Source organism: Pelophylax lessonae (genome assembly GCF_965119305.1).
Source record: "Pelophylax lessonae genome assembly, chromosome: 9".
Taxonomy (NCBI): Eukaryota; Metazoa; Chordata; class Amphibia; order Anura; family Ranidae; genus Pelophylax; species Pelophylax lessonae.
The window spans coordinates 267,496,244-267,523,429 of record NC_138776.1 but is presented as its reverse complement, the minus strand read 5'-3'; the positions used below and the strand labels follow the sequence as shown (position 1 = coordinate 267,523,429).

General features: G+C 46.1%; 4 protein-coding genes across 4 annotated transcripts in view; 1 reads left to right on the top strand and 3 right to left on the bottom strand.

Moving 5' to 3' along the window:
- Nucleotides 1–27,186, bottom strand: part of LOC309562972 (uncharacterized protein) — a 581,033-nt gene that overhangs the window by 299,246 nt on the left and 254,601 nt on the right.
- LOC309562723 (uncharacterized protein) lies at nt 35–2,588 on the bottom strand. The gene is made up of 2 exons (XM_082267010.1): nt 2,518–2,588; nt 35–1,878 (listed from the first exon to the last, which is right to left on the bottom strand). Exons 1-2 carry the CDS (start codon nt 2,579–2,581, stop codon nt 461–463), a joined length of 1,482 nt encoding a protein of 493 aa, XP_082123136.1. The 5' UTR covers nt 2,582–2,588; the 3' UTR covers nt 35–460.
- On the bottom strand, nt 3,339–4,243 carry LOC309563981 (gastrula zinc finger protein XlCGF66.1-like; the record flags this gene model as incomplete). The annotated part of the gene is made up of 3 exons (XM_082268611.1): nt 4,102–4,243; nt 3,617–3,751; nt 3,339–3,530 (listed from the first exon to the last, which is right to left on the bottom strand). The coding sequence occupies exons 1-3, from the start codon at nt 4,195–4,197 to the stop codon at nt 3,339–3,341; spliced, it is 423 nt and encodes a 140-aa protein (XP_082124737.1). The 5' UTR covers nt 4,198–4,243.
- On the top strand, nt 11,833–17,030 carry LOC309563980 (uncharacterized protein; the record flags this gene model as incomplete). Its single annotated transcript, XM_082268610.1, has 3 exons — nt 11,833–11,889; nt 12,237–12,288; nt 15,544–17,030. 3 exons carry the CDS (start codon nt 11,833–11,835, stop codon nt 16,896–16,898), a joined length of 1,464 nt encoding a protein of 487 aa, XP_082124736.1. The 3' UTR covers nt 16,899–17,030.

The window sequence follows — 27,186 nt, the reverse complement described above, 5'->3', positions numbered from 1 at the left end:
GGGCAGGAATACGGCTTCTCCCCGTGTGAGGCAACTGATGTCTAGCTAGAAGTTGTCATCATTTACTGCACTCTGGAAACCATGTAAATTTAGCCTGAGATCTTTAGATGGATCATGTCGATGTGGAAAACATTTCCTGCACTAAAGCAGGAATACGGCTTCTCACCTGTGTGAGGCAACTGAAGTCTAGCTAGAAGTTGTCGTCATTTACTGCACTCAGAAAACCATGTAAAGCCTGAGATGTCTAGTTAGATCGTGTCGATAGGCAAAACATTTACTGCACTCAAGCAGGAACATGGCGGCTTCTCCCCCGTGTGAGATGTTTGGTGTCTGTCCAATTCTGATTTTGTTAAAAAAACATTTCTTGCACTCAGGGCAGGAATATGGCTTCTCCCCAATGTGTGATTTTCGATGTGTGGAAAGACCAGACTTCCGTGAATAACATTTTCCGCACTCAGGATTAGGGATTTTCGCCCGTGTGAGACATCTGATGTACAGAAACATAAGACTTCCGTGAAAAACGTTTCCCACACTCAAGGCAGGAATACGGCTTCTCCCCCGTGTGAGATCGCAGATGTGTGGAAAGATTAGACTTCTCTGAAAAACATTTTTTGCACTCGGGACAGGAATACGGCTTCTCGCCTGTATGAGTTCTCTGATGTACAGAAAGACTTGCCTTGTGTGAAAAACATTTCCCACACACAAGGCAGGTAAACGGCTTTTCTCCGGTGTGAGATGTTTGGTGTCTGTCTAATTCAGATTTTTTTAAAAAACATTTTTTGCAGTCAGGGCAGGAATATGGCTTCTCCCCCGTGTGAAATGTCTGATGTCTAGTTAGATCACGTCGATGTGCAAAACATTTTCCACACTCAAGACAGGAATACTGCTTTTCCCCTGTGTGCAATTTTAGATGTGTGGTAAGATAAGATTTCTGTGAAAAACATTTTCCACACTCATGGCAGCAATGTGGTTTTTCGCCCGTGTGAGACATCTTATGTAAAGAAAGATGGGCCTTCTGTGAATAACATTTCCCGCACTCAGGACAGGAATATGGCTTCTCCCCCGTGTGAGACATCTGATGTCTAGTTAAAAGTTGTTGACGTAAAAAACATTTTCCGCACTCAGGGCAGGAATACGGCTTCTCTCCTGTGTGGGATCTCTGATGTGTGGAAAGATAAGACTTCTGTGAATAACATTTCCCGCACTCAGGGCAGGGATACGGCTTTTGGCCTGTGTGAGTTTTTTGATGTATAGAAAGATGGGACTTCTGTGAATAACTTTTCCCACACTCAGGGCAGGAATACGGCTTCTCACCTGTGTGACTTCTTATGTGTACATGAAAAACGGACTTATAACGAAAATATTTCCCACATTCAGGACAGGAAAACTTCTTATCTGTTGGAAGGACAGCCCCATCCCTCACAGTCTGAGGTTCCTCAGGATAAGAGGAATACGATGGTCCGGCACTGTCCCTCACAGTCTGAGGTTCCTCAAGATAAGAGGAATACGATGGTCCGGCACCGTCCCTCACAGTCTGAGGTTCCTCAAGATAAGAGGAATACGATGGTCCGGCACCGTCCCTCACAGTCTGAGGTTGCTCAGGATAAGAGGAATACGATGGTCCGGCACCGTCCCTCACAGTCTGAGGTTCCTCAGGATAAGAGGAATACGATGGTCCGGCACCGTCCCTCACAGTCTGAGGTTCCTCAGGATAAGAGGAATACGATGGTCCATTTACAAGGTGTGGATCCGAAAGGACATTTCTGGTAAAGAGGTCTGCTCCTGCACTATACTGTGTGATGTCCTCATCTTCTACTTCACAGTCTGGAGGAAAAGTGAGAAAATCCTCTGAGGTTTTCCTGGCACCCCGTTCAAGTCCTAAAAAAAATAAAAAGTTATTGCTAGACTTGAGCAGATTAGTTCACTTAAACCAGAATTTACTTAAGTTCTTCCTGACGTCCAACAGTTCACTTCTAAATTCATCTACCTTAGAGAATGAGGGGACCAATGAGAACTGTCTTTATAAGAGTAAAAAGAGCGGGGGGAGGGGGGATTAGAAGGCAAAAGTTCCCACCCCCTCCACCATTCTTTGCTTTCTTCCTAACACGGGAAGCACTACACAGCACTATTTGCTGAGCCATTTAGTAATACCAGCGGGCCTGAGCCCCACCAGAGCCTAACTAAGATGAAGACTGGACTCATCCTGAAGAGAACCATTATGGGGTTAAGGGATGCATTTTTGGCCACTTTCTGTTAATGGTTCCAATCATTTAACGATGTGATTTTGTTACTATAGGCATGTAAACGTCTGTGCTTTATATAGCGGTGGGATGAGGGTAAGCACTTCAAAATTCATACTTCTTTCCCTCCCCCTGAACTTTCCCTCCACCTGCACACCTTTTCCAGGTCAGTGACTAAAAGTACTCAAGCAAGGGGCTCACCCTGACAGCCAGATTACTGGTAATTTCCGCAGAAGGTTGTGTTTTATTGTGTCCTGACATACACATTATGACCCACCTGTGCTGATCTCTGTAGGAGTGTCCTCCTCTATAAATGTCCTCGTCATTCCATTCTCCACCATAGACTGCTGATCATCCCTCACATACGTCTCTTCTTCTTCTGCTTTAACCTCAACTTTTATAACTATAAGATCTTCACCCTAAACCAAAAGGACAGAAAATATCATCTTGTAGGGTCCAGAGATCAATTCCACAAATCACTTTCATGTTCTAGATAAGGGGTCCTCAAACTACAGCCCTCCAGCTGTTGTGGAACTACACATCCCATAAGGCATTTTAAAACTCTGACAATCACAGACATAACTAAGCATGATGGGAATTGTAGTTCCTGAACAACTGGAGGGCCGTAGTTTGAAGACCCCTGTAATTCCACCAATTTAATCATGGTGTCCATAGTTGTGACCTACCTGTGTGGAATCCCGGGAATACAGAGGACGGGGACATCTCTTTGGTGGGTTTCTGTAGCTGGATGACTCCACCATTGTGTCCTGGTACAGTTTTTTGTGTTCTTTCTCTATCCCCCCATCCTCCTCCTCTTTTATCTCTTCTTTAACCTCAACTTTAGAATCTCTCAGGTTTCCACTCTGAATATATAATAAAAATGACATCAATGGTAACAATGCAGATAATTTACAGATCCTAATGATACTATCAGTGATTGTTCCTCATCTACCTGATGATGGTGGGGGATGGTGTGACCTTCCTGTGTGGAATCCCGGGAATACAGAGGACAGGGACATCTCTCTGGTGGGTTCCCATTACTGGATCCATCTGTAGGAAACACACACACTGACTGAATACATTGTTTCTATGTGTTTATCAGACGATGGGGGATCTAGGTGGATCCTCCGTACTGCTCTCTCCTTTACAATAAAGTCTCCTCTTACCCGGTGATGTGAGGGGCGGCTGATTCTCCATCATGACGTCCTTGTAGAGATCCTTGTGTCCTTCTAAATACTCCCACTCCTCCATGGAGAAATAGACAGTGACATCCTGACACCTTATAGGAACCTGACACACACAATGATACAGTCACCATCCAGACACATCCCTTGTCTGTTACTGGATAATGTCCCAGAATTCCCAGCACCGCTCACCTCTCCTGTCAGCAGCTCCATCATCTTCTTGGTGACTTCTAGAATCTTCTGCATGTTGTGTCTCTCAGGTTTTAGGGAGTCACATGGAGGCACTGTGATGGTCATATGATCACCTGACTTCAGAAGAGGAAATCTCTGTATTGGGGAACCAATAGGAATATCATGTTAGAATCCCAGAATCCTCCTCACCTCTCTGGTTAGGTCTGTGTTTTATTAATAGAGATAAGAGTGATGTCATGTGACCTCCCAGAATCCTCCTCACCTCTCCAGTCAGGTCTGTGTATTATTAATAGAGATAAGAGTGATGTCATGTGACCTCCCAGAATCCTCCTCACCTCTCTGGTTGGTCAGGTCTGTAATTTATTAATAGAGATAAGAGTGATGTCATGTGACCTCCCAGAATCCTCCTCACCTCTCCGGTCAGGTCTATGTTTTATTAATAGAGATAAGAGTGATGTCATGTGACCTCCCAGAATCCTCCTCACCTCTCCGGTCAGCAGGTAGATGATCTCCAGGGTGAGGTTTAGTATCCTCTCAGTCATGTGACTCCGGTCCTCCTCCATCCTCAGTGATGTGGTCATGTGATCTATACAGGTTTCCCTGTAGATGGATAGTGGAGAATTATCTGCACTGTATTGGTAGACCAAACATTTTTCTGTTATTAAATGTTCCAAATAAATAATTTTTCTTCTTCGCTCATGGGCACTGATGAGGCAGCACTGATAAGGTTGCTCTGATAGGTGATACTGATAGGCTGCACTGATGGGCACTGATGAGGCTGCATTGATAGGCGGAAATGATGGGCACTTATAGGCAGCACTGATGGGCACTAATAGGGGAAACTAGAGAGGAGGCCCTGATGAGGCTGCATTGATAGGCAGCACTGATGGGCACTGATAAGCTGCACTGATAGGGCTGCACTTATAATTATATTATAATTAGGGCACTGATTATCACTGTAAACAATGTGCTGACAGGCGTGCCGGTTAACGGCCCTCCTTTCCTCACACAGACAAAGCGTGGGATGAAAGGACTGTCGATAACCGACAACTGTGTTTACATGTGATCAGCTGTGATTGGACACAGCTGATCCCACGGTAAAGGGCCACTATGATTGGCACTTTACCATGATGATCTGAAGGACACAGCAGTGGCAGAGCATGCCGGATGCACCCTCCAGGGGGGACGTAGGAGGCTGAGTTCTGGAAGGATGTCCATGGGTGCCCCCTCAGAACTGGATGACCACACTGTAGCCGTCTTTTGGCTAAAGCGCAGTCAGGAAGTAGTTAAAGAAGAAGGATGCAACAGAGAGCTACATGGAATTGTCTTCAGTTCCCTCACCTGGGCTTCCTTAACTATGAGCCTTAAAACACTCAACAATCAGCACTGATCTGAAGTGAATAGGGACTTGGACTTTTGTCATAAGATGTGAGTTTTTGGACTATAACCAATGTGTCTTTATTATGCCACTAAAGCCTGGAAATATTACTTTTTGAGTTAAGGGGGAAGAAACTTCTGGCTGTAGGCAGCTTGGTGGGTTGCTGGTGGACAAGACCATAAATGTAAGGTACATGGTATAAAACTGGTCAAGCTGGGAGTTGGTGGTGCGTAATGGAAAGAGATCCACCCCCTAGGTTTCCACACTATATATGTGTGTATCATCATCTGCTGGAGATAAAAGAGGTCACAGTGACTATGGAGGAAGAGAACGGGAATGACCGGGGGGGGGGGGGTTGCTGGGTGTAAATAGAAAATAAGATTGTAAGCTCTTCTGAGCAAGGCCCTCTAAATCCTCTTGTATTTTATTGTATTGTATATGTACTGTCTCCCTCTAATATTGTAAAGCGCTGCGTAAATTGCTGACGCTATAGAAATCCTTATTAATAATAATAATAATAATAATAATCTTATTACCTCCTCTTCTGCCTGCCACTTCCAGCAATGTCTCCTCGCTACTTCCTCCCAACTCACCTCTAACCCGGAACTTCCTATTTATACCTGACATCACTTCCTGTCTTCCATAGAGACTTCCTGTCTGAGTAGAAGTGAGATCACCATCTTGTGGAGCTCAGAAGAACTGCAGCCCCAAGAAACGTCTCGTAGTGTGACCACGGCCTTGTTATTGTTGTCAAGTGTCCCAGTTTCTGCAGAACAGTCCCGGGATTTTGGCTACTGAACCAACATGTCCTCATCCTGCAGGTTCCGGGACCCTGTGTAGAGTGTCAGTGAGGTGATAACTGCTGGAACACTTTCTGGGTTCCATCAGCAGGCACTGCAATTATATCCGACTGTTGGGTGGAGTGACCTCCTTTCTGAGAGTGAAAGTAGAACTCTGATATCAGCAGAGAGGCAGCGGACTAGAAGCGTGTGATCAGGTAGGTACCAACACTGACCATCACTGCTGGGCTGGGGTTAGACTTTGCTCTCACTGACACCAACAAAGGGACTTATTTTTTTCCACTGAAACCAATGATGGAACTTATTTTATTTAACTGACACCAACAATGGGACTTATTTTACTCCTACTGACTCCATCAATGGGAGTAACTTGACTCCTTCTGACACTGATGGGGCTTCTTTTATCCCACTGACAATACCAACAATGGGACTTGTTTTATACCCTTGACACCAACTATAGAACCTATTTTACTCCTACTGACACCAACAATGGAACTTATTTTACTCCTACTAACACCAAAAATGGAACTTATTTTATCTCACTGACACCAACAATTGGACTTATTTTACTCCATCAATGGGAATAATTTGACTTCTACTGACACCAACAATGGGACTTCTTTTATGCCACTGACACCCAGGACAGAAGGTGTTTTATCTCGCCAACACCAACAATGGGACTTATTTTACTCCTACTGACACCAACAATAGAACTTATTTTATCTCACGGACACCAACAATGGGACTTATTTTACTTTGACTGACTCCATCAGTGGTAATAATTTGACTCCTACTGACACCAATGATGGGACTTCTTTTATCCCACTGACACCCAGGACTGAAGATATTTTATCTCACCAAAACAAACAATGGGACTTATTTTATACCACTGACACCAACTGTAGAACTTATTTTACTCCTACTGACACCAACAATGGACCCTTTTTTATCTCGCTGACACAAACAATGGGACTTGTTTTACTCCATCAATGGGAATAATTTGACTCCTACTGACACCAACAATGGGACTTCTTTTATCTCACTGACACCAACAATGGGACTTAGTTTACTCCCACTGACTCCATAAATGGGACTTGGTTTACTCCCACTGACTCCATCAATGGGAATAATTCGACTCCTACTGACACCAATTATGGGACTTCTTTTATCCCACTGACACCCAGGACGGAAGGTATTTTATCTCACCGACACTAGTAATGAGACTTATTTTATTCCATTGACACCAACTATAGAACTCCTTTTACTTCTACTGATACCAACAATGGAAATTTTTTATCTTACTGACACCAACATTGGGACTTTTTTTTTACAACTACTGACTCCATCAATGGGAATAATTTGACTCCTACTGACACCAATGATGGGACTTCTCTTATCCCACTGACACCCAGGATGGAACGTATTTTATCTCACTGACACCAATAATGGGACTTAGCCTACTCTCCCTAAGAGCCAACAATTGGACTTATTTTCCTCCTACTACAGCCCTGAGAAACGTGTCATCGTGTGAACACGGCCTTGTGCTGTGTGTGTATTGCTTATCCTAATAGATACATACTTGTAAACTCCGGGAACTTGAGAGACACGTGATTTTGAGGGTTCTCTCCTAGCTTTCACAGCAGTTGAGGCAAATCTCCCAGGATCTCCATGAGACTCCTGAGTGAGATTACCACTGGACACTGCAGACATTATTGCTTGTATAATATTTTTCTCTCCCCCTTGGTGGGAGTGGAGATGACTCCATCTAAAAGGATATACAGTACATACATAGTTACAAAGTAGGTAAGGTTGAATAAAGATAATAGTCCATCCAGTTCGACCTGTGTAGGTGTATGTGTGTCAGTGTCAGTAATCATTTCCCATATCCCTGTATATTGTGGTCACTAAGATGCACATCCAAGAGTCTTTTAAAAAAATATCCATACTTCCCACTGACACCACCAATTGTGGAAGAGAGTTCTACATTCTTACCGACATGACGGTAAAACCCCCCCTACGCAGCTTAAGGTTAAACGGCTTCTCCTCTAATCTCATTGTGTGGCCCCATGTCCTCTTACACTCTCTGAGACTGAATAGTTTTTTTTCTTGGGGTCACCATTGAGGTATTTGTAGATTGCTATCATGTCCCCTCTCAAGTGTCTCTTCTCCAGCAAGAATACATTTAGTGCTGGTAGTCATTCCTCGTAATTGAGGTCCTTCAGTCCCCTTATTCATTTCGTTGCCATTCTCTGAACTTTCTCCAGCTCCGGCACATCCCTTCTGAGAACTGGTGACCAGAACTGGACAGAATACTCCAGATGTGGCCGGACCAGAGTTTTATAAAGTGGCAGGATTATACTTTTATCTCTGGAATATATCCACTTTTTTATGCATGCTAAAATTCTGCCGGCTTTGGTAGGTGCAGATTGACACTGCATGCTCTTGCTCAGTCTTCTACTAGGACTCCCAGATCTTTCTCCATCCTTACCACCCTTAGGGGTTCACCCCCTAGTGAGTAGTTTGCGTTTATGTTTTTAGCCCCCAAGTGCATTACTTTACATTTCTCCACATTAAACCTCATGTGCCATGTAGTTGCCCACCCCATTATTTTGTTCAGGTCTTTCTGTAAAATCTCTATATCCTGATGTGAAGTTATTGCCCTGCTTTTTTTTTTTTTGTGTCGTCCGCAAAAACTGATATTAAGCTATTTATCCCATCCTCTAAATCATTTATAAATAAATTAAACAGAATTGGTCCCAAGACAGAGCCTTGGGGTACCCCACTTACCACACTAGACCAGCCTGAGTACACATTATTTATCACCACCCTTTGGACGTGCCCCTGTAACCAGTTTTCAATTCAAGAACAAACCTTATGGTCGATGCCTGCAGACTTCAGTTTGTAGATTAAGCGTTTATGGGGAACTGTATTGAATGCTTTTGCAAAATCCAGATATACCACATCCACAGGCCTCTTCCTATCTAGATGGCAGCTCACTTCCTCGTAGAATGTTAACAGATTGGTCTGGCAGAAACGATCCTTCGTAAACCCATGTTGATTACTACTAATGATACCATTTTCATCAGCAAATTCTTGAATATAGTCCCTTATCATCCCCTCCAATAATTTATCTACTATTGATGTCAGGCTGACTGGCCTGTAGTTTCCAAAAATATGTCTCTGCCCTTTTTTGAATATTGGTACCACATTGGCTTGTCTCCAATCAGCTGGTACAATTCCTGGCAGTATGCTGTCTGCAAAGATTAGGAATAGTGGTCTAGCTATAACCTGACTGAGTTCTTTGAGGACTCGCAAATGTAAGCCATCTGGTCCTGGTGATTTATTTGTGTTAGGCTTATCTAGTCTTTCCTTGATTCCAGCCTCTGTTAGCCACGAGGGTACATCCTGTTATGTGCTACTAACAATACTATCGGGGTCGGTATACCCTTCCTTTTCCAGTGTAAAGACTGAGGATAAGAAAGCATTTAGTACAGTTGCCTTCTCTGTGTCATCCATAACCATCCTCCCTTCATCGTCTTTTATGTGGGCAATGTGCTCTGATCTCGCTTTCATACTGTTAATATATCTAAAGAATTCCTTGGGGTTTTTTTTTTACTCTCCTCTGCTATATGTCTCTTGTAGTCTTTTTTAGCCATCCTGATTTCGTTCTTACACTTCTTATTGCATTCCTTGTAGTGGTGGTATGCTGACAATACCCCCTCCTCTTTATATTTTTTAAAGGCCATTTTTTTCTCTCTAATAAGAATTTTTATGTTACGGGTTAACCTTTGCTCTTTTATATCTTTTGCCCATTGGAATGCACTGTGTGATACCTTTGTTTAATTTATTCCTAAAGCATTCCCATTTCTCCTGTGTGCAGTTTCTAGGGTTAGGTCCTAATTTAGGTCTTGTAGTATTGAGCACAGTTCAAAAAAGTTTTGTCTTTTGAAATTTAGAGTTCTTGTGCTCCCTTCCTGCCTTCTTTTTCCTATGATTTACGCTAAATGTGATCATCCTGTAATCGCTAGATCGAAAGTTGTCCTGTATTTCCAAATCTGAGATCAGACTTGGAACGTTTGTAATGAATAAATCTAGCAATGCATTTTTTCTATTTGGAGAATCTACCAGTTGATACATGAAGTTGTCTTGTAAAACAATCAAGAAATGACGGGCTTTAATGAGTGAGCTGTCCCCTCTGCCCAGTTGATATGGGGATAATTTAAGTCCCCCATTATGATGACAATTCCCTACTTTCCCGCCATTCCTAACTGTGATAGAAGGTCCAGCTTTTCCTCCTCCTTCAGGCTGGGGGGGGGGGGGGCCTGTAACATACTCCCACCAGTAATTTCCCTCTTCTTCTTTTTACTGACACGGATTCCACCTCCCCTCGTCCCATTCACAATGTCACTCCTCTCTACCACCCTTACACCCTTTATATATATACACACCCCTCCCCCTCTTCTACCTTCCGATACAAGAAATATCCCTTAATATTTTTCAGCCAGTTATGTAAGCTGTGAAACCAAGTTTCTGTTATTCCCACAAAGTCCTCCTCGTATAATACACACATAGCACAAGGACGTGTTCACACTACGAGACGTTTCTCTGGGCTTTAGTTCCTCTGATCTCCACAAGGTGGTGATGTCACTTCTACCCAGACAGGAAGTCTCTATGGAAGACAGGAAGTGATGTCAGGTATAAATAGAAAGTTCCGGGTTAAAGGTGAGTTGGGAGGAAGTAGAGAGGAGACATCGCTGGAGGTGGCAGCAGAGGAGGTAATAAGATCTTATTTTCTATTTACACCCAGTAACCCCCCCCCCCCCCCCCGTCATGTCCGTCCTCTTCCTCCATAGTCACTGTGACCTCCTTTATCTCCAGCAGATGATGATACACGCATATATAGTGTGGAAATGTAGATTAACCCCTTAAGGGTCAGAACATTTCTCTTCTCATGGGACCGGAAACATTGTCTTCATTTTGGAGATGTGTCCCCTTACCCTCTAATCAACTTCTCACCTCATCAGTCTATACTAATGGATTATACCGCTTTTATTGGGAAGTGGGGGTTTTATTTAGGGATGGAACTGACTGTATAAAAGGTAAAGATGTAGTAAATATTCATAATTACATTTTTGCAAAATTATCACAGTCTTAGATATTCAACCTAAAATGTGGTCGGTAAAGTTTCCAGGAAGCAATAAATAGACAAGACAATGGACATCCTGACCATACATGGCCTAAAAAAAGGGCAATTATTACACTACACAGGCAGCCAATGGGCAATCAATACACTATGCAGCCAACACAACGATGGAGTGCCGGGGTCAGGAGTATGGAGCATAGAGCCCCTTACATTGCTGGTCAGGAGGAAGGAAACATTCCCCAGCCTGCCATGAAGAACATGTTCCATCATTGGTGTTAGAGGGAGGAAAATATTAAACATCATCCCAATCCAGAATACCAAGTGCAAAAAAGTAGGACAGTCTGCCTTCATCGCCTGGTGGGCATTCGCTCTTAGAGGAGGTCTGCTTGCTCATCACCATAAATAGGTGGCCAGAGATCAGGGTTGTGAATCTGGGGAGGCAGTCCATTAGCCATACAAACCCTAGAATGTTCCCCTGCCTGAACATCATGATGGCCCTACATTGACAGCTCTGCCTCAGAGCAAAACATTAAGACCGAATAAGGATCGTATTTATCATTTCTTGTCTGCAGATATAAAACAAATCAAAATCAGTTCATAAACCAAACAAACCCAACAGAGAAAAGGGGATTTCTGATCCAGCAGGCCAATAGGGTTCTGCCTCGATAATATAGCAAACACAAAACAGTCCAAACTAAATGTGTTCCCATGGGGGTTGTAGTTCCTAAATGTACAGCAATCCTCCTATTACCCCACTCACATCCACTTACTATTATTGTGTGACAAATACCATCCAAATAATTCTTGCTTTCATTTCCCAAAGTTATCCGTTTACGGGGAGACCTGTATAGATCAAATGACGGCACGAATGAGGATGGAAGAGGACCGGAGTCACATGACTGGGAAGATCCTAAACTTCACCCTGGAGATTATCTACCTGCTGACCGGAGAGGTGAGGAGGATTCTGGGAGGTCACATGACATCACTCTTATCTCTATTAATAAAACACAGACCTGACCGGAGAGGTGAGGAGGATTCTGGGAGGTCACATGACATCACTCTTATCTCTAATACTTAAACACACACCTGATCGGAGAGGTGAGGAGGATTCTGGGAGGTCACATGACATCACTCTTATCTCTATTAATAAAACACAAACCTGACCGGAGAGGTGAGGAGGATTCTGGGAGGTCACATGACATCACTCTTATCTCTATTAATAAAACACAGACCTGACTGGAGAGGTGAGGAGGATTACGGGATTCTAACATATTATTTCCTATTGTTTTTTCAAAACAGAGTTTTACTCCAGTAAAGTCTAGTGAACCTTTGACTATCACAGTGCCTCCATGTGACTCCCTAAAACCTGAGAGACACAACATGCAGAAGATTCTAGAAGTCACCAAGAAGATGATGGAGCTGCTGACAGGAGAGGTGAGCGGTGCCGGGAATTCTGGAAAATTATCCAGTAACAGACAAGGGATGTGTCTGGATGGTCATTGTACTATGCATACATGTCCACTTCTTTATATAGGCATTGGAGTATTTAGAAGGACACAAGGATCTCTACAAGGACGTCATGATGGAGAATCAGCCGCCCCTCACATCACCGGGTAAGAGGAGACTTTATTGTAAAGGAGAGAGCAGTACAGACTACGGAGGCTCCACCTAGATCCCCCATCATCTGATAAACATATAGAAACAATGTATTCAGTCAGTGTGTGTGTTTCCTACAGATGGATCCAGTAATGGGAACCCACCAGAGAGATGTCCCCGTCCTCTGCATTCCCGGGATTCCACACAGGAAGGTCACACCATCCCCCACCATCATCAGGTAGATGAGGAACAATCACTGATAGTATCATTAGGATCTGTACATTATCTGCATTGTTACCATTGATGTCATTTTTATTATATATTCAGAGTGGAAACCTGAGAGATTCTAAAGTTGAGGGTGAAGAAGAGATAAAAGAGGAGGAGGATGAGGATGGGGTGATGGAGGAGTCAGAGTTTCCAAAAGGACACAAAGATCTGCACCAGGACACCATAGTGGAGTCATCCAGCTACAGAAACCCACCAGAGAGATGTCCCCGTCCTCTGTATTCCCGGGATTCCACCCAGGAAGGTCACACCATCCCTCACCATCATCAGGTAGATGATTACAATCGTACACAAGCATGTTTGTTACATTAAATATTTTTTTATAAATATACTCATAGTGAAAATTTAAAGAGCAGTTTAAGAAGTATTGTGTGATTGAGTTTCATGTGAGGGCCAGCGGTCAATAGCTAATCTTAAAATGTCCATAGCAAGATATCTGGAAAACAGAGCACCAAGTCCTTTTAATGGTTAATGAGCCGTCATAATATTGTTTAGATGAAAACTGGAGGAACTGACCCCCCCCCCCCCCCTTTAGTAGTGGTCATAAAACATTCCCGTTTCCAGGCCTAAGGGATAAAAACTGCTAAGTAGACATTACCCAAGCCAACTGCCCATTAGCAGGTTTTATGACCTATTATAAAACTTTTAGCAAAAAGTTGAAGGCAGAACTCACAAATCGTGCAACTCTGCATAAAAACCAATCAGCTTCCAGGTTTTTTTTTGTCAAAGCTTAATTGAACACATTTAAAGCTGATTGGCTACCTTGCACAGCTGCACCAGATTTTGCACTCTCCAGTTTTAGTAAATCAACCCCAAAAGCGGCAGCTGTTTTGGTGTGTAATTACCTGCACAGTTATTCAACCCCGATGTTGATCCTTCGCAGTTTGCTGGTGGTCCCATGAGTTGTAAAATCTCTGCACCATGTAAGACTAAGAGCACCATCAATACGTATATTTAATAGCCTGGTGTGAGGTTTGTTCACAACACCTAGTAACAGAAAACCCACCAGAGAGATGTCCCCATTCTCTCTATTCCCAGGATTCCAGGCAATAAGATCAATCAATTCATCATCGTTTCAAGGTTGGTAGGCCAGATCATCTAGAGCAGGGGTCTTCAAACTATGGCCCACCAGTTGTTCAGTAACTACAATTCCCATCATGCCTAGTCTTGTCTGTGAATGACAGAGTTTTACAATACCTCATGGAATGTGTAGTTCTGGAACAGCTGGAGGGTCGTAGTTTGAGGATCCCTGATCTAGAACATGTAAGAGATTTATGGAGAGGATTTGTGGAGATATTTTTTTCTACGTGGTCTCACATAATTGGAGTTTGTGTTATACATGTGATATTTTCTATCATTTTGTTGGTTTAGGATGAAGATCTGATAGATATTAAAGTTGAGGTTAAAGAAGAAGAAGACGAAGAAGAGACGTATATCGCGGAGGGTGAAATATTGAAGACATTTATAGGGGAGGACACTCCTACAGAGATCAGCACAGGTCGGTCATTAACACTAAATCCATTCCTCCACCCATACTGCTCACTGATTGGTCCAGAGTAGGGCTGGGACTGGGTGATATCAGCCTGTAATACCCTGGTCACTTTCCTGAGCTGTATTCCTGTATTTCTCTTGTATAATCTTCCTTCTCTGTGCTGCAGACACAATTTATGTCTCTAGACTGGATTTATGGAGATTCTGGGGTGCAGCTGGAAGCAAAACGTTGATTTTCACCATTTGGGGGGGGGGGGGATGTGCCATGAGATGCTGCTTGTCCAGGTCAATGAGTTTGCCCTCAGGAGATGGGAGACAGCTCGTCACGATATGGAGTCTGGCTCGGAGACCAGTAGATATGGCAGTATTAAGGGCTTCCACCGACCAGCTGGATAAGTACAGAAGCAGATCACCCTGGAGAATGACACAGGCTCACCGGGGTCTAAGTAGTAACTGGTATTCACCAGAGTTCCTGATGATAGGGATGGGTTTTGCTGCGTGTTAGTATCAGGTCCTGGTCCTCAGGATCGCCCCACTAGGAGGTGAGCAGGACAGGGTTCAGTAGCAGATATAGCAAGTAGGGATAGACAAAAGTGTAATCTGTTGCAGGCTGGGATCAAGCAGAAGCGTAGTCTAGGAACAAGCCAAAGGTCGGAAACAAGTGGTAGTGAAGATACGGACGGCAGAAGCAAGATATTGGCTGGAGAGAGCACAATAATCTGGCAAACAGGAAGTGCAGAGACATGGCTTAAATAGGAAGTTCATGGGAGAAGCAAAGGGTTCAAGGTTCAAGGCAGAATCCTTTAGGGCATTATCCAGGGAGCTGTCTTTTGGGTGGCTCAGCAGTAGAGTTACTGCCAGACAAAGCAGAGGTTTCAGGTTCAGATACAGGCCTTGACCACAGCAGTGTGTGACCTCTGAGGCTTCTCTTAGGTAAGTGAGTTACTGAGGAACACAACTGTAGGTAGAAACAACGACTACCCAACACCAGCCCATGGCACTCAACCCATATACCTTCATTCCTGTAGCTATAAATATTAGTTCCTTCACTCTCTGACCAAGGTCCATGAATAAAAAAATGAACTGGTAGGAGATCAGAGGACCCATTTACTAGTTACCTTGAGGGGGGAATTGTAAGATCCTCAGAGACAAAGCTGCCTGATGTGGGCGGAGTCCTGGTTTAGGGGAACCAATCTGCTCATGTCTAGTAATAATCTTTTTATCTCTATTTTAGTAGATGGACGGGAGGTGAGGAAAACCTCAGAGGATTGTCTCACTTTGTCTCCAGACTGTAAAGTAGAAGATGAGGACATCACACAGTATAGTCCAGGAGAAAACCCGGCTACCTCAAATGTCCATCCGGCACCACACAGTGTAAATGGACCATCGTATTCCTCTTATCCTGAGGAACCTCAGATTGTGAGGGACGGTGCGGGACCATCGTATTCCTCTTATCCTGAGGAACCTCAGACTGTGAGGGACAGTGCCGGACCATCGTATTCCTCTTATCCTGAGGAACCTCAGACTGTGAGGGACGGTGCCATCCTTCCAACAGATAAGAGGTTCTCCTGTACTGACTGCGGAAAGTGTTTCCGTTTTAAATCCAACCTTAATGTGCATAAAAGATCTCACACAGGAGAGAACCTGTTCTCGTGTACGGAGTGCGGGAAGCATTTTCTACGTAAAGTAGATTTTACTAAACATCAGAGGTCTCACACGGGGGAGAAGCCGTATTCCTGCCCTGAGTGCGGGAAATGTTTTTCAGATGCATCCTATCTTTCTGTACATCAGAGATCCCACACTGGGGAAAAGGCTTATTCCTGCCCTGAGTGCGGGAAATCTTTTCTGTGGAGAGCCCAATTTGTCCGACATCAAATGTGTCATTCAGACAAGAAGCCGTACTCCTGTGCTGAGTGCGGGCAGTGTTTTGTGGGCAAATCAAAATTTAGCAGACATCAAAAATCTCACAGGGGGGAGAAGCCGTATTCCTGTGCTGAGTGTGGGCAGTGCTATCGAAATAAGTCAACTCTTATCAAACATCAAAGATCTCACACTGGGGAGAGGCCGTATTCCTGTCCTGAGTGCGGGAAATGTTTTTCACAGAAGTCCCATCTTTCCAGACATCAGAAATCTCACACGGGCGAGAAGCCTTATTCCTGCTCTGAGTGCGGGAAGTGCTTTGCACAGAAATCAGAACTTGTGCCACATCAGAGGTCTCACACGGGCGAGAAGCCGTTTTCCTGCTCTGAGTGTGGGAAATGTTTTGGACAGAAATCAGAACTTGTCGCACATCAGAGGTCTCACACAGGGGAGAAGCCGTTTTCATGTGCGGAGTGCGGGAAATGTTTTTCAGTCAAGTCCCATCTTTCTGTACATCAGAGATCACACACACACCAGAAGCCGTATTCCTGCCCTGAATGCAAGAAATGTTTTGCACAGAAGTCAGGACTTGTCAGGCATCAGAGGTCTCACACGGGCGAGAAGCCATATGCATGTTCTGAGTGCGGGAAATGTTTTGCAGTCAAGTGCAATCTTTCTTCACATCAAAAATCTCACATGTGTCAGAAGTCACCTTCCTGCCCCGAATGAGGGAAGTGTCAAATGAGGGAAGTGTATTTCACAGAAAATAGAACTTGTAAGACATCAAAGGTCTCAAACCGGGGAGAAGACAAAGGGGGTGAAATGCCACCGGAGAGATCCATATATACCGGGCTTTTTTTCCTCAGACAGTAGGTGCAGGAACTCCCCCTTTTCACCGAAGTCACCCCTTGTCTCCGCCCCTTACACCTCGAAGCACTGTTCCTTGGTTCCACTCCCTACCCATCTCCAAGCACCATTCCTTGTTTCCACCCCCTACCCACCACCAAGCACCGTTCTTTGGTTCAACCCCCTACCCACCTCCAAGCACCGTTCCTTGGTTCCACCTACTACCCATCCCCAAGCACCGTCCCTTGTTTCCACCCCCTACCCACCACCAAGCACCGTTCTTTGGTTCCACCCCCTACCCACCTTCAAGCACCATTCCTTGGTTCCACCTCCTCCCTACCTCCAAGCACCGTTCCTTGTTTCCACCCTCTACCCATCTCCAAGCACCGTTCTTTGGTTCCACCCCTACCCACCTCCAAGCACCGTTCCATAGTTTCACCCCCTACCCATCTCCAAGCACCGTTCCTTGGTTCCACCCCCTACCCACCTCCAAGCACTGTTCCTTGGTTCCACCCCCTACCCATCCTTAAGCACCGTTCCTTGGTTCCACCCCCTACCCATCTCCAACTACCATTACGTGGTTCAGCCCCCTACCCTCCACCAAGTACTGTTCCTTGGTTCCACCCCCACCCATCTCCAAGCACCGTTCCTTGGTTCCACCCCCTATCCATCTCCAAGAACCGTTCCTTGGTTCCACCCTCTGCCCATCTCCAAGCACCATTCCTTGGTTCATACCTCTACCCATATCCAAGCACCGTTTTTTGGTTCCACCCCCTACCCATCTCCAAGCACCATTCCTTGGTTCATCACCCTACCCACCTCCAAGCACTGTTCCTTGGTTCCACCCCCACCCATCTCCAAGCACCGTTACTTGGTTGCACCCCCTACCCATCTCCAAGCAGCGTTCCTTGGTTCCACCCCCTACCCATCTCCAAGCACCGTTCCTTGGTTTCACTCCACCTATCTCCAAGCACCATTCCTTGGTTCCACCCCCACCCATCTCTAAGCACCATTCCTTGGTTCCACCCCCTACCCATCTCCAAGCACCGTTCCTTGGTTCCACCACCTACCGACCTCCAAGTACCGTTCCTTGATTCCACCCCATACCCACCTCCAAGCACCGTTCTTTGATTCCCCCCCTACCCACCTCCAAGCACCCTTCCTTGGTTCCACCCCCTACCCACCTTAAAGCACCGTTCCTTGGTTCCAGCCCATACCCATCTCCAAGCACCATTACTTGGTTCCACCCCCCACCTACCTCCAAGCACCGTTCTTTGGTTCCACCCCTCTCTCAACAGTATATATTTACGAGCAACAGCTGACGCACCCAGCAACAATAGACCCTCAACCAGCAACAACGAGTTTCTCTTCAGGGACAATAGATTCCCCAGCTGCCAGAATCAATGGACCCTGCAGCACACACCAACACCGCTTGCCATTACAGAAATTCAGTTCTGGAGGTGCCAGAACCTGCTGAAAAAAAGCCTTGCATATATGTGTAGTAATTTGTACAAAAGAGAAGGAATTTCCAAAAAATTTATACTGTAGTTCTGGCTCGTATTGTGAGAAAAATTAAAAACCTCTGAATTTTGTATGTGTGTATAAAGCTCACAACCATTGTGAATTTTACCCTTTACTAACATGCTTTGTGTAGGACATTCTCTCTCTCTCTGATGTACACACATCCCTACATTCTTTCCTGCCATTGTCCTGCATTGCTTAGTTATAACTTTACTTTCTTCTACCATGAAGTTACCTTTGTAATGATGCTTCCGATCTAAGTATGTGTAATAAACAGTAGAACAGCTTTGGAAACGTGTGTTTGTGTCTGTTCCCTCGATGCTTTGATATTGTCACGGCACTGGCGTGTACTCACCCGCTCTCAGAGACCTCTCTCCCGGGTCTATGGCGGTTCCCTCTTTCCCTCTCGCTGCCGAGATCCACGGCGAGCACACCGTCGCGGCAAGATGGCGGCCGACATGCGGACCCGCCGTTCTGCACAGGGAGGAGGTGGAAGGCTGTGGATCTGGTAGGGGAGGGAAGGTCAAGGTATGGTGAAAATCAAGATGGTGCCGGGTCCCTGACTTCCCTTTAGAGCTCCTATGTGCTCCACCTACTGGTGGGAGGTGGCCGGTCATGTGATCCTGGCTCTATGTAGCACCCTCCTAGGTAGGTGCTAGGAAAACCCATAAGGGGGCCCTGCCTGCTTATCAGGGGGGTCTGATTGTTCAGCTAGGCTGTCATGTGTTCCAAGGTGTGTCTGTTGAGCTTGGGAAGTCTTCCCACTGTGTCCAACGAGGGCTCTTATTGGGCTGTGGAGGAAACCCGACCAATAGAACATCAGGGCTTGTATTTATCCCAGAGGGCAGAATCTGCCGCATTGCATCCGGGGATGGGGGTATAAGTCTGAGGGGAGCACATGACAGAGTGTCTTTGGCTGGAAGCAGAGTTCCAGGAGGAGGATGACGGCTGTCTCTCCTCCTGTCAGCACTAGAGAAGGTGTCCTTGGCGATCGGCCTGAAGGACAGAAGGTTGAGCTGAGCTGCAGAGAGGGATCCATTGTGCTGAGGACCGAGTGGAGCTGCTGGGGCAGAAGTTTCCAGGAAAGCAGTGTCGTAAGTACTGTAAACTGCCCAGGGGTCTGCCTAGGATAGGGGACAACTTTAGAAGGTCGGAGGGATCCAGGAGCCAGCTAACCAGTAGAGAGGGCTTGGAAAGGGGGTGCCAGTGATTAAGCCCTGAAGATAAGTAAGTGTGTGTCCTTGTCTCAGTGCTCACACTTGGAGAACATGCTTAAATGTGCTGTTGGTACTAGCGGTAACCCAGGTGGACCCACATCCAGCAAAATGGCTGGGAATCCTGCTACATCTATTTAAACCAAGCACGCCTTCCAGGCAGTGCTTGGTTATTTTCCTTGCTCTCGTATACCTGCCTTTTGTCCTGTGCTCGTGTTCCTTGTTCCTGTACCCTTGATCTTCTGTTTGACTCTCCTTGCCTGACCTGACTCCGGATTGATCGACTTCTCTTGCCAGCCGCCTGACCTGACTCCGGATTGATCGACTTCTCTTGCCAGCCGCCTGACCTGACTCCAGATTGATCGACTTCTCTTGCCAGCCGCCTGACCTGACTCCGGATTGATCGACTTCTCTTGCCAGCCGCCTGACCTGACTCCGGATTGATCGACTTCTCTTGCCAGCAGCCTGCCCTGACTTCGGATTGACTGACCTTGCTTTCTGCTTCTTCCCATTAAAGGCCTCTGTGCCACCACAGACCCTTCGGGACCCTTTCCCCACTTCCAGGTGCTCCTGAGGGTCCTGATTGGAAGGAAGTGCTGTCCCGCTGCAATTGGGTTCCATCACTACTGCAAAGCCCCAGGAGGGTTGTGGCAGATACCGATGAGTGAAATTAGGAGCCACCAACCAGTTTTGCTATGACTTACTAAATTTTCCTTGACAGTGAGGTTGCAAAAAAACTGTCTGGAGATCAAGCAACCTCAAAGGCATGAGCCTATGAACCAGAATGAGAAATATTTCTTCAAAGGGTATTTGTCATGCAGCAGTCAGAGACACCATCAACGTGTTTCGTGGCTGCTTCCTCAGGCTAGGTGTGTAGGCATAGGCAGGGCCCGATCTAGCCTATCTGGTCCTGGGAGGGCAGAAAAAAGAAGTCAATAGGGCATATCATCGACACCGTATGTAAGTCACAGACAGTTTGTCACACTGTATGATAGGGAAGCGGGGAACCCAAATTCCCTGTTTACTCAGCGTTCTTCTGTACCACCAATCATAGCCTGGAAGTAAAATCTGACATTATTTCCAGGGGGTAGAAGAAGCTGTGCCCCCACTTATAATGGTTAGAATATTGGATGGGGGGAGCCTGTACAGTCAATACTGGCACAACCCCCCTTAATAGTTAGGAAGAGAGGGTTATGTCTACAAAGGGGGGAGATGACGGCAAGTGGCCCAAAAACCAATCGCTAAATTTCAAAAATAAAATCAATATATTTTTATTTGTACAAAGATAAAAAAAATACAAGATATTCATAAAAGATAATCATATCTGGGTAGGTCCCCATACAGTTTGGATCAACGCATTTCGTGCCCAAAACAAGGGCTTCTTCGGGATCCAATTATTCAATATTGCTTTTCTTGATGGTTACTTCATAGTGGGTTTTGATGTGGCTTGTCGAGAGACAAGCAGTATCAGGGGTGCAAGTTAGAAGACACCTGTATACTCTTCCCGTAATACCTACTGTATACCATGATACATGTTTATGGAATTTTGTTATACTCCTTTAATGCTCACACGTCTCGAAAACCTCAATAAAAACATTGGACAGAGAAGGTGTATGGATGTGTGTGACATTGGTGTTTGAAAGTCAAGTCTATCACCCTTACATAGTCAATATCATTGAACCAATCAGGTGATGATGTAATGGTCCACTTTATCCGCATGACCTTGGGAAAATTTACCCCCTTCATGACCAGGCCATTTTTTGCTATTCATCACTGCACTTCTTTAACCACATCTGGACTGGAAGATTTTACCCCTTTAATGACCAGGCCATATTTTGCGATTCGGCACTGCGTTACTTTAAGCACTTCTGGACCAGAAGGATTTACCCCCTTAACCACTTTAGCCCCGGAGGATTTTGCTGCTTAATGACCAGGCCACTTTTTTCAACTTGGCACTGCGCGACTTTAACTGACAATTGCGCGGGGTACCAGTGACATTACTACAGTAATCAGTGCTAAAAATATGCACTGTCACTGTACTAATGACACTGGCAGGGAAGGAGTTAACCAAAAGGGTTAAATGTGTCTCTAGGGGGTGTTTTCTATTTGTGTGGGGGATGGCCTTGCTGAATGAACACAGAGACCTGTGTTCCTAAATAAGAAGATCTCTGTGTTCATCACTGACATAACAGCGGTCTGCTGTGTTTACAACGGCAGACCGCCGTTCTGTCTCCACAGGGAGCGATTGCGGCCGCCTGCCCCACGAATTGGCTCCCCCTGTGGTGAATGGGCGCATGCGCGGTTCCACGAATCGGCGTCATTTCGCGGGGTGGAGCCGACCTGCCGCTGTATATGTAACTAGGCTGGTTAATTGACAAATTGATATCATTCTTTTCACATTTGGTTGGTGGTATTTGATCACCACTGGGGGGGGGGGGTTATTATATAGGTGAAAAAAAAGACAAAATATAAAAAAAAAAAATAACAATATTTTCTACTTTCTGTTATAAAACATATCTAAAAAATAAAGTTTGCCCACAAATTTAGGCCACAATGTATTCGACTACATGTTAAGTGCTGGCAGTGATCGGGAGCTGATCCCTACAGACACTATACTTGTAATGGTGGAGATCAGCGACTTACACTCACCGTACACTTTATTAGGTACACCTGTCCAATGGCTTGGTAACACAAATTGCTAATCAGCCAATCACACGGCAGCAACTCAATACATTTAGGCATCTAGACGCGGGCAAAATGGAGACTTGCTGAAGTTCAATCCGAGCATCTGAATGGGGAAGAAAGGGGATTGAAGTGACTTTGAACGTGGGATGGTTGTTGGTGGCAAACGGGCCGGTCTGAGTATTTCTGGGATTTTCACAAACAACCATCTCTCGGGGTTACAGAGAATGGTGGGAAAAAGAGAAAATATACAGTGAGCGGCAGTTGTGTGGAGGAAAATGCCTTGTTGAGGTCAGAGGAGAATGGGCAGACTGGTTCTAGATGATAGAAAGGCAACAGTAACTCAAATAACCAGTCGTTACATCCATGGTATGCAGAATACCATCTCTGAATGCACGACACATACAACCATCAAGCAGATGGGCTTCAGGAGGAGAAGACCACACCGGGTGTCACTCCTGTCAGCTAAGAACGGGAAACTGAGGCTACAATTGGCACAGGATCAACAAAATTGGAGAACAGAAGATTGGAAAACGTTGCCTGGTCTGATGATTCTGGATTTCAGCTGCGACATTCAGATGGGAGGGTCAGAATTTGGATCCATCCTGCCTTCTATCACCGGATCAGGCTGGTGGTGGTGATGGTGTAAGGGTGAGGGGGAGGAGGGGGGGTAATGGTTCAGGCTGGTGGTGAATTGATGTGGGGGAGGAGGGGGGGTAACGGTTCAGGCTGGTGGTGATGGTGTAATGGTGTGGGGGAGGATGGGGGGGGGGGGGGTAATGGTTCAGGCTGGTTTTGGTGGTGTAATGGTGTGGAGGAGCAGGGGGGTAACGGTTCAGGCTGGTGGTGTAATGGTGTGGGGGAGGAGGGGGGGGTAACGGTTCAGGCTGGTGGTGTAATGGTGTAGGGGGGGAGGGTACTGGCTCAGGCTGGTGGTGTAATGGTGTGGTGGAGGAGGGGGGGGGGGTAATGGTTCAGGCATGTGGTGGTGGTGTAATGGTGTAGGGGGGGGTAATGGTTCACACTGGTGGTGGATTGGTGTGGTGGAGGAGGGGGGGGTAATGGTTCAGGCATGTGGTGGTGGTGTAATGGTGTGGGGGAGGAGGGGGGGGGTAACAGTTCAGGCTGGTGGTGTAATGGTGTAGGGGGGGGGGGTACTGGCTCAGGCTGGTGGTGTAATGGTGTGGTGGAGGAGGGGGGGGGTAATGGTTCAGGCTGGTGGTGGATTGGTGTGGTGGAGGAGGGGGGAGGGGGTAATGGTTCAGGCATGTGGTGGTGGTGTAATGGTGTTGGGGAGGAGGAGGGGGGGTAATGGTTCAGGCTGGTGGTGGTGGTGTATGGGATGAAGTGGGTGGGGGGGGGTAACGGTTCAGGCTGGTGGTGGTGGTGTAATGGTGTGGGGGGAGGAGGGGGGTAATGGTTCAGGCTGGTGGTGGTGTAATGGTGTGGGGGAGGAGGGGGGGTAATGGTTCAGGCTGGTGGTGGTGGTGTAATGGTGTTGGGGGAGGAGGGAGGGGGGTAACGGTTCAGGCTGGTAGGGGTGATGTAATGGTGTGGGGGATATTTTCTTGGTACACTTTGGACCCCTTTAGTGGTATAAACACCACCACAGTCTACCTGAGTATTGTTGCTGACCATGTCCATCCCTTTATGACCACAGTGTCCCCATCTTCTGATGGCTCCTTCTAGCAGGATAATGCACCATGTCACAAAGCTCCAATCATCTCACCACTGGTTTCTTCACCATGACAATGAGGTCACTGTCCTCCAATGGCCTCCGCACTCCCCACATCTCCTCCAATAGAGCGCTTTTGGTATGTGGTGGACTGGGAGATTGGCAGCATGGACGTGCAGTCAACAAATCTGCAGGAACTGCGTGATGCTATCATGTCACTATGGAGCAAAATCTCTGAGGAACGTTTCCAACACCTTGTTGTATCTATGCCACCAACAATGAAGGCCAAAGGGTGGTCCAACCCGGTACTAGCAAGGTGGACCTAATAAAGTGGCCATTGAGTGTGTACTCCCTGATCTGGTTGGGTTTCTCTCCTTGCTTTCAGTTTCAAACTGCAGGGAGAAATCCATCCAGATCCTGTTGGCCACAGTTGATCAGCGGGTATACAGCCAAAATGATTGGCTGTTACCTGCTGACAAACGTAGCGCAGGTCAGCAGGGGGAGCACACGAACACCTCTAAACCAGGAAGTACACTGCAGCGTACGGGTACATCACGGTGCCTGGCTGTGCCGCCCACTAGCAGATCAGAGGAACGCTCAACCACGTATTTTCTGAGGACTATAAGGTGTGCTTCTTCCCAGTGTGAGATCTCTGATGTAGGGGAAAATATGGTCCATATAGAAGACATTTCCCGCACTCAGGACACCTCAAGGGCTGGTGTGGGTTCTCTGATGTTTGGTAAAACAAGACTTCCATGAAAAACATTTCCCGCATTCGGGGCAGGAATATGGCTTCTCCCCCGTATGCGATCTCTGATGTGTGATAACATCTGATTTTCGTGTATAGCTTTTCCCGCACTCTGGGCAGGGATACGGCCTCTCCCCTGTGTGAGATCTTTGATGTACAACAAGTTCTGATTTATGAAGAAAACCTTTCCCGCACTCAGGGCAGACATGCGGCATCTCCCCCGTGTGCGATCTCAAATGTCTGGAAAGACCTGACTTCTGTAAAAAGCATTTCCCGCACTCAGGGCAGGAATACTGGTTCTCACCTGTGTGTGATCTTTGATGTGAAGCAAGGTCTGATTTCTGTGTATAACATTTTTCGCACTCAGAGCAGGAATACGGCTTCTCGCCTGTGTGACATATCAGATGTCTGGACAGACTGGTCCTTTCTGTAAAACATTTCCCGCACTCAGGACAGAAATACAGCTTCTCCCCGGTGTGCAATCTCTGATGTCTCGAAAGGCAGAACATTTGGGAAAAACATTTCCCACACTCAGGACAGGAATACGGCTTCTCCCCTGTGTGAGATCTTTGGTGTATGTCCAGTTTTGATTTACGAAGAAAACCCTTTCCGCACTTAGGGCAGAAATGAAGCTTCTCCCCCGTGTGAGATCTCTGATGTACAGAAAGACTGAATTCAGAGCTAAAACTTTCCCCGCACTCAGGACAGGAAAACTTCCCCTCCCCCCGAATTCCGGCCTCATCCCCCACAGTACGAGGTTGCTCAGAGTCAGAGGGATTCCATGGTCTATCCACACTGTGAAGTCCACCATCCATAGTGGAGCTCATTGTCTTTTCTCCTCCACAATCTCCTGTGATGTCCTCATCTTCCATTTTACAACCTGGAGATAAAGTGAGACGATCCTTTGAGGGTTTCTCCATGGCGTGTCCTGGAAAAATATAAAAACATCATCAATAGATCTGAGAGGGTTAGTTCACTTCCATCAAGATTCCATCTGGATCAGGTAGATATGAGTGAGCAGATGTTCTTCCCAACCAGCTGGGACTCTTCCCCCTCTTCAGTCAAAGGGCCTTTGGTCCCCCAACCAGATCCCTTCTACATTTACACAGCCTTGTCAGAAGAGCAGGAACCAATGAGGACTGGGAGGGGCATGCAGTTCAGTCCTGCAGACCCTTTACCATAGACCAAGTGACCAGAGGTCTAAGCTTCTGGTGATATGCAGCGCTGGAGGGAGTTTGCAGCAGCCCCCAGAATGGGTATCAGTACAGGGAGGTGACCATTATCAACCTATTATTGGCTGATATCACTCAGCTCCTGCCCTACTTTGGACCAATCAGTGTGCAATAACAGAGCAGAGATAAGAGAAGAATATATTATGGGTCACCTGTGCTGATCTCTGTAGGAGTGTCCTCCTCTATGAATGTCCTCGCCATTCCAGCCTCCTCTGTATATTGCTGATCATCCCTCACATACGTCTCTTCTACTTCACCCTCAACTTTCATCTTCATCAGATCTTCACCCTAAACCAACAGAATGGCAGAAAATAACATCTGTAACATAGAAGTATTTATGATGTGAGATCACATAGAAAATATCATCTTGTAGAGTCCACACATCGTCTCCACATGTCAGAGTGTTCAATCACTTTATGTTCCCGACCCTCAACTCCACCTACCTGATGATGGTGAGGGATGGTGTGACCTTCCTGTGTGGAATCCCGGGAATACAGAGGACGGGGACATCTCTCTGGTGGGTTCCCATTACTGGATCCATCTGTAGGAAACACACACACTGACTGAATACATTGTTTCTATGTGTTTATCAGATGATGGGGGATCTAGGTGGAGCCTCCGTACTGCTCTCTCCTTTACAATAAAGTCTCCTCTTACCCGGTGATGGGAGGGGCGGCTGATTCTCCATCATGACGTCCTTGTAGAGATCCTTGTGTCCTTCTAAATACTCCCACTCCTCCATGGAGAAATAGACAGTGACATCCTGACACCTTATAGGAACCTGACACACACAATGATACAGTCACCATCCAGACACATCCCTTGTCTGTTACTGGACAATGTCCCAGAATTCCCAGCACCGCTCACCTCTCCTGTCAGCAGCTCCATCATCATCTTGATGACTTCTAGAATCTTCTCCATGTTGTGTCTCTCAGGTTTTAGGGAGTCACATGGAGGCACTGTGATGGTCAAATGATCACCTGACTTCAGAAGCGGAAATCTCTGTATTGGAGAAACAATAGGAATATCATGTTAGAATCCCAGAATCCTCCTCACCTCTCCGGTCAGGTCTGTGTTTTATTAATAGAGATAAGAGTGA

Excerpts from the sequence above, each read along its gene's own strand:
- LOC309562723 (XM_082267010.1), bottom strand. The coding sequence starts at position 2,581 with ATGGTGGAGAATGGAATGACGAGGACATTTATAGAGGAGGACACTCCT. Across the intron at positions 1,879-2,517 it reads TCCTACAGAGATCAGCACAG|GACTTGAACGGGGTGCCAGG; the intron begins GTGGGTCATAAT and ends TATTTTTTTTAG.